Raw genomic sequence first — 8,686 nt, 5'->3', positions numbered from 1 at the left:
TTGAACTCAGGCTCTCGGCCTGTCCACTCTGACCTCCGCACAGCTGGCTCTGCCCCCCTCGTCACAGACACAGACTCTCGGCCTGTCCACTCTGAATCCTGCACAGCTGGCACACACTCTTTCCTCATCACCTAACTCGGGCTCTCGGAGCCTGGAGTCAAACCTGGGTTCCAGCAGGGCCACCAGTGTCCCCAAAACAGCCAGGTCTCCAAGTGAACACTAAGAGAAACAAGCCTTGGATGCTGAAACGCCCTTTTCTGAGGAGATGTGGCTACCAAACTTTACCAAAGACACACTCTTAGTAAGACAAGCATGGGTGCAAAATCTCTGGTCTGAGAATCACGAACGTTGAGCTCAGCCTCTGGGACCCCAAGATCAGAATGGGATGGTGCCCGGTGATGGCTGACTGCCCGGAAAGGAGTAACAGTAGAGGACCCTGAGGGAGTGGGAGAAAAATGTGGAGCAGAGCTCATCATCACAAAACATAAAAAGGCCCTGCTGACTGTCTGCTGGAACCACTAAGACTGGCCCTCAGTCACCCTCAAGCTTGAAACTGAAATCAGATCACCCCGTGACTCAATGTCCAGCCAAACAATAACACCAGGGAGGAACTCACACTTCTCCCACCGAAGGGATTGAAAAGCAGCATGTGCACAGGGACAAAGGCCAGCAGGGAGGCAGGAGAGGACAGATGGAAATGGGGCACACAGAGAGGGAGAGGAGAGAGTGCCAGTGCAATGGAGGGACAGCAACCAAGGGCACGAAACAGAAGGCGAATCAACGGTGGACTGCAAACCCAACTGTTCTCTATAAAAGTGCACTTAAGGAGCTCTGGTGGCCTAGTGGCAAGAAGCTGCACTGCAATCCCAGAGATATGAGGTTCGAATCCACCAGATGCTCTGCTGGAAAAGGAGGGGCAATCTCCTCCTGTACCAGTCAGATCTGATTTGATGGTACAGACACAAAAAATGATAAAATTAAAAAGAAAAAATTTTAAAGTGCACTTAAATCATACATACATACATACATTCATTCAATACTAGCTGGCGGCCAGCAGAGGGCAGAACAATGGCTCCTAGGCTAATTGCCAGCTGATAGTTACAGAGGGAAGGTAAACAGTTTATTTTAGCCATTTTAATAAGCCCCTAAGTCCCCTAACCCAGTTGATACTTAAGCTTAGTTCTTAACACTAACTATTCATAAAACCAGACATCTGGAAACACAAAATAACTCCAGACTGCTCTGGTGTCACCAAGTAGCTGCAGTGCCATGGACGGGACAGTCATCTCATCAAGCGTCACCAAAGAGGGAGCTGGCTCAGCTCCTGGGGAAGCAGGATGAGCCCTGGAAGCCCCTTCTGGACACAGGAACGAGGCAGGGTCCTCAGACAAAGGGCAGGAGCTGCAGTTACCTTCGCTGTCTCGTGCTGTAACCAGGAGACACAGAGCTGGGCCTTTTCCTTGCTGGGAAACAAAGGCACGACCAGGTGGAAGATGTGACGGATGAACTCCTCGCCCTCTCGGCTGTGGCCCCTGGTCCAGCGCTTACCGCCGAACCGGTCCATGCGGCCAACACAGCTCACGCCAGAGAAGGATGGGCTGTGACAAGTCAACGGCTTTTCCTCATAAAGTCCGCTATCGAAGATGCTGTTCTCATCCATGGCCAGGTAGAGGCAGGAGGCTGGAGGTACAAAGCCTGAGGGCACGCCCAGGAAGTGCAGGAAGGCTTCAACCAGCTGAAACTGAAGCGCTGGGCTGCAGAGTCTGATCAGAGACTGCCCAATGTCATCAAACAACACCTGCAACATAGACAGTGGCAGGGCCACAGCTCAGTGTTTCGGGAGAAAAGCAAATGTGAAGCCTCTTGGCAGCACTTCCCCCAAATCTCTTGGACTGCATTTAGCATTCAACATTTTTAACAGACAGGTGCTGGGGTTCCCACAAAGAGCCTAGGTGGTGTAAGTGATTTGTGATCTGATTATAACCTATAACCTAAAGGTTGGTGGTTCGAGCCCACCCTGGGACACTGGAAGGAAAGTTTGTGTAAAGATTACAGTTTTTTGGAGCAGTTCTGTAACTCTTGGGGTTACCATGGGTCGGGTGCCTCTTGATGGCCGCTACCAACAACTACACTTTCTTTGAGGCATGAAAACACCAGAGGCCTTGCAAAGGTCGCAGGAGAAGTGAGAGGCCCGCTGGCAGTCGGCAGTCCCTGAAGCCATGAGCATCTGTACACACCCAGGCCACGCCAGGAGTGAGGGGCGACACAGCAAGCTGAAGCCCAGAGCTTTCGAAGCACCCTGATGGACTCACGAGGTGATGGGGACTCACGCGCACGCCTACCTCTGAATGAACACGAAATTACTTTTGTAGCTGCTCTGCTAAATTATAATTGAACAAAAGTTTCATTTTAGATGGACGATAAGAGCCTCGCTATTTTGTGGTCTCTTTATACATAATTGCTTCAGGAAATGAAGCATAGGCTCAAGAATAGATAAAAAGCAGCAAGTTAAAGAGGAAACTACAGCAGCAATGGACCATGTTAACAGCAATTACAAGGGCCTCTTAGCAAACTGACGATGTCTGCAGCCGACCTGCGTGTAACAAGTTTCAAATGCAAGGCCATGGGGATGCTCCTTCGCCTCAGGTGCTGCCCCTCGGATCAGCGTTTGGCAAAACGGAATCAAGGGAGGAGTTAAGAGCTGGCCCACTGGGGGCCCCAGCCCCAAAATAATCAATTGGACAACTTTTCTTTCTCTGCTCTGATTCAAGAAAAGGTAAGGGAGGAGAAGGTGCTCCAGGCTTCCTGGAGCCTGCCATCATCCTGGGCCTCAAGAAACAGCTTCTGGAAGAGTGAGCCTCGACTCCGTAAAATCCTCACATACACAAGAAGAATGACTCGCTCCTCTCTAAGCACTCCCCTTGAGTCAGAAAAGGCAGCTTAGTGCCAAAGCCCCTCCTCACCATGCCAGCCCGCTCACCAAGCGTCTCAGCACTGCCTGGGCACTGGGCGCCTGTGCTGCTCAGAGGTCACCTCTCTTCCCTCCCCTCATCCTGTGTCCTGATCCGACTCCTTCAGTGCTCCAGGCCCTCACCATGCTGATCCTTCCACCCAGAGCAGGCCTCCAGCACTGAACACGCAAGGGATACGAGCTGAGCGTGAAGCCCGTGCGCGGCCCTGCGCAAGCCCGCTAAGGCCCTGCATGAGGGCCCAGCTGCCACGCACCTGACGTCTAGGGAAGTCTGCAGGCAGCGAACCAAGCCAGGTTAATGTACTCTGCCCCTGAAAATCCCTCCATCCGTACGCAGCACATGCCGCACACCAAGCGAGAGTTGGGACTATCCTCTGAAACTGGGTCAACTCCACGTACCAAAATAGAATGCCTTCCTTTATTTTCATTTGAATCCTCCAGAGCTGCTGGCTACTGCACTCAGAGCATCAGGTGCCAGGTCACTCTGACAGCAGAGAAGGTGACACACTTGAGGTGCCTGTGACTCAACAGGTGCAGAGTAAATGTCAGCTCCTCCTAGAGGGATGTGGACGTGAGACCGTTCCAACCTGGCCCCGCTCATCTTCCGAGTCAGGTAGCTCTGCTAAGTCTTGGGGGGCAGAGAGTGGGGTGGGGGAGCGGACACATGCAAACAATCTATGGCAGTCATGACGCCTCTCCAGGCCTGAAGCCCTGGGGCTACCTTATAAACAAAGTAACTGAATAACCTGGAAGACAGTCTCCAGAGGTGACCACGACACCTACACTCCTACCCAGTCTAGTCCCCACATGCTACCCTCCATCAGTGGCCACTGCAATGCAGCCTGGTCTTCAGCAGGAGAGGGGAGTGTGTGAAGACACAAACGGGCAGGTGCGGGGCTCAGGGAGCTCTGTGGTCAGCCACATCCTGAAAGAGAATCTGCTGCTTCTTGCAGGCAATGGCGGTCCCAAAGGCAAAGGAAGCAGGCAAAGACCCGACCTATCCCCACTCTGACCCTCTCCCCACTAGCTTCCCTCCGGGGGGATGAGGAGTCGTACCTGCCGCTCTGGGTCCTCGCAGTCTTCCTCCGTCTGCTTCTTGGTCTTGTCAGGACGCCATGGTCGCCAGTGCCTCTGGTCACGGGAACGCTCAGCACCGAGCCAGATCTGACACCTGGGCAGCGTCTTGTCTTTTATCTCCTGCTCCTCCTCCTCCAGCTCCTCCTCTTCCTCATCTAGACAAGAAGAAGACTTACAGTGTACCAGCACCCACAAAACACCACCAGCACCCACTCGGCCTATCCCAGGGACGGTGCAGGGCCCAGAGCATCATGCTGAGGAGGCCCAGCCAGCCCCCAGCAGCTGGTAGGGGCTTGATCGCTGGCATCAACCAGCTCACAGAAACCACAGTAAGTGGATGGAATCAGGTGACATTTAGCATTATCAAAGCAATTAACGTGGGGATGGCAAACCCAGTAGCGCAGTATGACTTTCTGGGACAATGGAAACAGTCCCGGTCGGCACCGCCTCATCTGGATGCCACCAGCCACATGTGACTCACGGGCTCTTGAGATGCAGCCTGCAGAGGAACTGGAATTTTTTGGCAATCAACTCCCGTGCAATGCACTGTCTCTGAAAACCCTCTGGAGGGTCAGCTATGAGTTGGTTCTGACTCAATGGCACATAACAACAACACATAGCCTACCCACGATGGGCTTGAGCTTGACAGAGACCATGACAATGGTTCCTATCTGTTCACAGGGTCACCCTGAGTCATCAAAACACCATCACTTAAATAGTCACTAGTGATTATACTTAACCACTGTTAAGGGACCACGACTCTAGATGAAAAGTACTGGTTAAGCAATTGGAATTTTTGGTTTTGTTGTTTTTTTTTTATTTTTGTGTGAGTGTACCGTCAAATCAGATCTGACTGGTACAGGAGGGGATTGTCCCTCCTTTTCCTGGAAGAGAGCAATTGGAATTTTTAACCAGCAGCATTGTTCAAAACTGATTATGACCCATAGTAATTCAAAGTCACTGCCTTGGACTCAGAACTGGCCCACAGCTGACCCTCCTGTGGGTTTTCATAGGCTATAAATCACATGGGAAGAGACTGTCCATCTTTCTCCCTCGGGGCAGCTGGTGGATGCGAACCGCCTGCCTTTTGGTTACCAGCTCAGCTCCTTACCCGCTGAGTCAACTCAAGATCTTTTAAACGTAATTCACTTTGTTTCTCAACTCTGAAACTGCCAAATGAGAAAGGGTCTGAATCATCTGTAAAGTTATACACTGAAAACACAGAACAAATAACCAGGAAAAGTACAGTCACTCAAGAAACAAGTTTGATGGTTTCGGATAAAATTAAACACATACTTGTCAAGAGGCTCAGGACTCGCACTGCTGGGCATCTATCCCAGGAAAAGGAAAACCTACGTTCACACAAGAGCTCATCCAAAAAAACTCGTGGCAGCTTTAGTTACAGCAGCTCCCAACCAGAAAGAATTCAAATGTCCTTCAGAAGGTAAATGGCTGTACCAATAGTGGTGCATCCATGCCTTGGAATAACCACACAGCAGCACAAAGTGGTGGACCATTGCTACAGTCTCAGAGCAATTCCAGGAGGATCACGGGGGGCGGGGAGGAGTCAGTCTCTAAATGCTACACATTGTGTGATGTCATTATGCTCCATCTCGACTGTGGAGGTGGCTACATGACATGCGAAAAAAACACACAATACTAAATAAAGCTCTCATGGCCTAGTGGTAAGGCCGTACGCTGTCATCCCAGAGGCATGTGGTTTGAATCCACCAGCTGCTCTGGGGCAGAAAGATAAGCCGTTGTCCCCTGTGCACTTTAACAGCCTCTGAAAATCCACTGGAGGGTAGGGTGTGAGTTAGTTACAGCTTGACAGAATACAACCACAGCTATACACACTCACATACACACACTTAGTATATGTAAAACAAGTGAAATCTGGGTGGGTTCTGTGGATGATATTAACATCAACTTCCTGGATTAGACACTGCACTGTAACTCGACAAGATAGGGGGAAGTGGGTGAAGGCTCCACGACCCTTTCTTGTACGATTCTCTACCATTTCTTAGGTATCTACAAGCCCCAGCCACCATGCCAGTGCCACGGAGTCGATTCGGAACCACGGTAACCCTCCGAATGGGCTTCTGAGGCCGCAGATCTTTACAGAGACTGCTCATCTTTCTCGTGTGGAGCAGCTGGTGGGTTCCAGCCACTCATCACAGCCCAGTCTGTAAGGTACACCACCACCAGGACTCCTTGCATCTGCCAAGTACTTCACAACACAAAATGAAATAAAAAGTGAAAAATTAAAGGCAGATATCCAAACTGATATTTTAACCCCCAAACGATGGCTGAGTTTCTTCAGGGAGAGAATTAAGATGTCTGTGTTCTCTCTACATTTAAAGCAATCCTTTAGTTTGAGAAACTTACAGTAAGAAACTACTTCTGAGTTACATGTCGAACTTAAAGCCCTAAATTTATTGCATTAAGAATGTAAGGGACTACACAGTTCTGAACAGAATCCATTCAAGTACACAGACCATGAAATAGAATGGAAACAAGGCAGAAAAACCACTTAGCTCTTGCACGTATAACGATTACAGATCAGGAAGAAGAGAGGGAAGGGACAAGAAACGAGTCGTGATGTAGGAAGAAGAAACACCAGAGAGAGAACATACGAGAACTCTTGATGACCCTCTAAAGGCAGGCCTTACCAGGATGGACAAGGGTGCTTGAAAACCACACCAAACTCAACCAAAATGGTTTGTCAACCGGTTTTCTAGAAACAAGAAAACCTGGCTTTTGACCTGGTTTGAATTTGGAAAGACCTTAATCAGATCCATTCAGGAAACAAAAACAATTTAAGAGTCTCTATAATGAAAATGGGACATGTTGCAATACTAATGTAGGGGCTCTGGGTGGTACAGTGGCCAAGGACAGTGGTTCAAAGCGAAAAGGAGCTCCACAGGAGAAAAGTGACAAGGGTCTACTTGTGTGAAAATGTGCAGACTTGGACACGCTGCCAGGCAATGCTCCTCTGTCCCGTGGGCTCTGAGTAAGTGAGAACCGCCATGGCAGCAAACGGGCTTCTAAGTACTGGTACTTTCCCAGCAGCCATAGCACATGAGTTGTCAAAGCTTTTCTCGCTCTCCTGAGAAAACCAACTCTCCCTGATTCCAAGTGGCCATTAAACATTTGCCCGCATGTAGGAGAAGCAATGCAAACTTGGTCTCTGGACACTATTACAGTAACTCATCTAACTGTGAGATGCAGAATGTTATAAACGACTTCACGTGGGCACTCTGCGCTGGAGGGCCCTCACAGCACAGTGGTTAAAGCACTCAGCCACTAACCAAAGGTCAGTGGTTTAAACGCAACAGCCATTTGTGGGAGAAAGATGTGACAGAGATCTGACAGTCGATCTCCATAAGGATTACGGCTTTGGGAAGATGATGGATAGTTCTACTTAGTCCTACAGGGTCGCTATGTTGACTCAATGGCAGGTTTGGGTTGTTTGGACAAAAATGCATTTATTGAGTCTGACTGCAACTGAAAATCACAGCGGCCACCCTGTTAGCATGGTGGCCATGCAGAGGCATGTATTCAGACACGAGCACTCCAGCTCTCTGTGCCGCAGTTTCAGTGGTCATGAGTTTAGGGCCCACTTCCACCCTCCACACATGGTTTTCTCTCCACACTTAAAACCACACGGGCAAGCAGGCACGGGGACAGCCCAGTTCTTCTTTGTTCCCTTGCACTCAAGGGAAAAAGCCTAGGCCACTGAGCCTCCCACTTCCCCTAAATGAGGCAGATCCATCTCCTGAGAGCCCTGCCCAAAGTTACCTAACCTCAAGGGTCCCCTTCTGTGGTAAGAGAGACACCACCCAGGCTGGAGCCCAGAACGGCCACAGAAGGTCCCTCAGACACAGCCTCATCCAGAATGGTTACTCCCACGATGGAGAACCAGGCCCGGCAGGCTGTGCCTGTGACAAGAGGCTGGGTCTCCCTCCACCAGCCATCCCTCCACACCACGCTGCCTTCCAGAGAGGCTAAGGTCCCACTGCAGGAGCCACTAATCCATGCTGGGGAGACGCAGGGAAAGAGAGGAAGACGCTGGCCAAGATGGGCTGACAGTGGCTTCAACACCTAGGACGATGATGGGCAGGAAACACTGAGCTGCGCCAAACAGAAGGTCACGCTGCGGGAGCCGACTTGACGGCACCTTCTAACAGCAAACATCTGGAAAGGGCTGGTCTGGACTGCGAGGTGCACACTACACCATACACACCAGGCACGGGAGCTCCACGGTGAGTTAGTGCGAAAATCACCACCAGTGCCAACCTGTAAACAGCAAGCTCCGGTGGCCTCACAGGTCAGGGGCCCGCTGCTACACCAGAGGTGGAGCCCCTGAGGTAGTTCAAATCCACCATCAGTTCCACCAGAGAAAGCAGATGGACAGCCATGCAATTCACAGCCTCAGTAAACCTGCTGGAGGGTCAGCCTGAACCAGTTCCAACTCCACGGGAGGGAGGGAGACATACCTCAGCAGTCCAGTACTGATTCAGTTCAGTACTGATGACAGTTCAGTACTGATTCCATTGGAAAACAACGTGCTTATATTAGAAACTGTGTACAAGTCATATATATGTTGTTGTTGAGTACCGTCGAGTCGGAACTGAC

At 50.5% G+C, this 8,686-nt stretch overlaps 1 protein-coding gene across 1 annotated transcript in view; it reads right to left on the bottom strand.

Annotated features, from left to right (window-relative positions):
* Nucleotides 1-8,686, bottom strand: part of NRDE2 (NRDE-2, necessary for RNA interference, domain containing) — a 40,054-nt gene that overhangs the window by 10,763 nt on the left and 20,605 nt on the right. The window contains exons 8-9 of the mRNA XM_006879122.1: nucleotides 4,028-4,203; nucleotides 1,412-1,798 (exon numbers count right to left, since the gene is read on the bottom strand). Coding sequence (XP_006879184.1) covers nucleotides 1,412-1,798; nucleotides 4,028-4,203 — 563 coding nt within the window. The remainder of the gene's footprint in view (nucleotides 1-1,411; nucleotides 1,799-4,027; nucleotides 4,204-8,686) is intronic.

This window comes from Elephantulus edwardii, unplaced genomic scaffold (assembly GCF_000299155.1).
Source record: "Elephantulus edwardii isolate Elephantulus edwardi_28Jun2011 unplaced genomic scaffold, EleEdw1.0 scaffold00002, whole genome shotgun sequence".
Lineage (NCBI taxonomy): Eukaryota > Metazoa > Chordata > Mammalia > Macroscelidea > Macroscelididae > Elephantulus > Elephantulus edwardii.
This window is presented reverse-complemented; position numbering and strand designations above follow the sequence as displayed.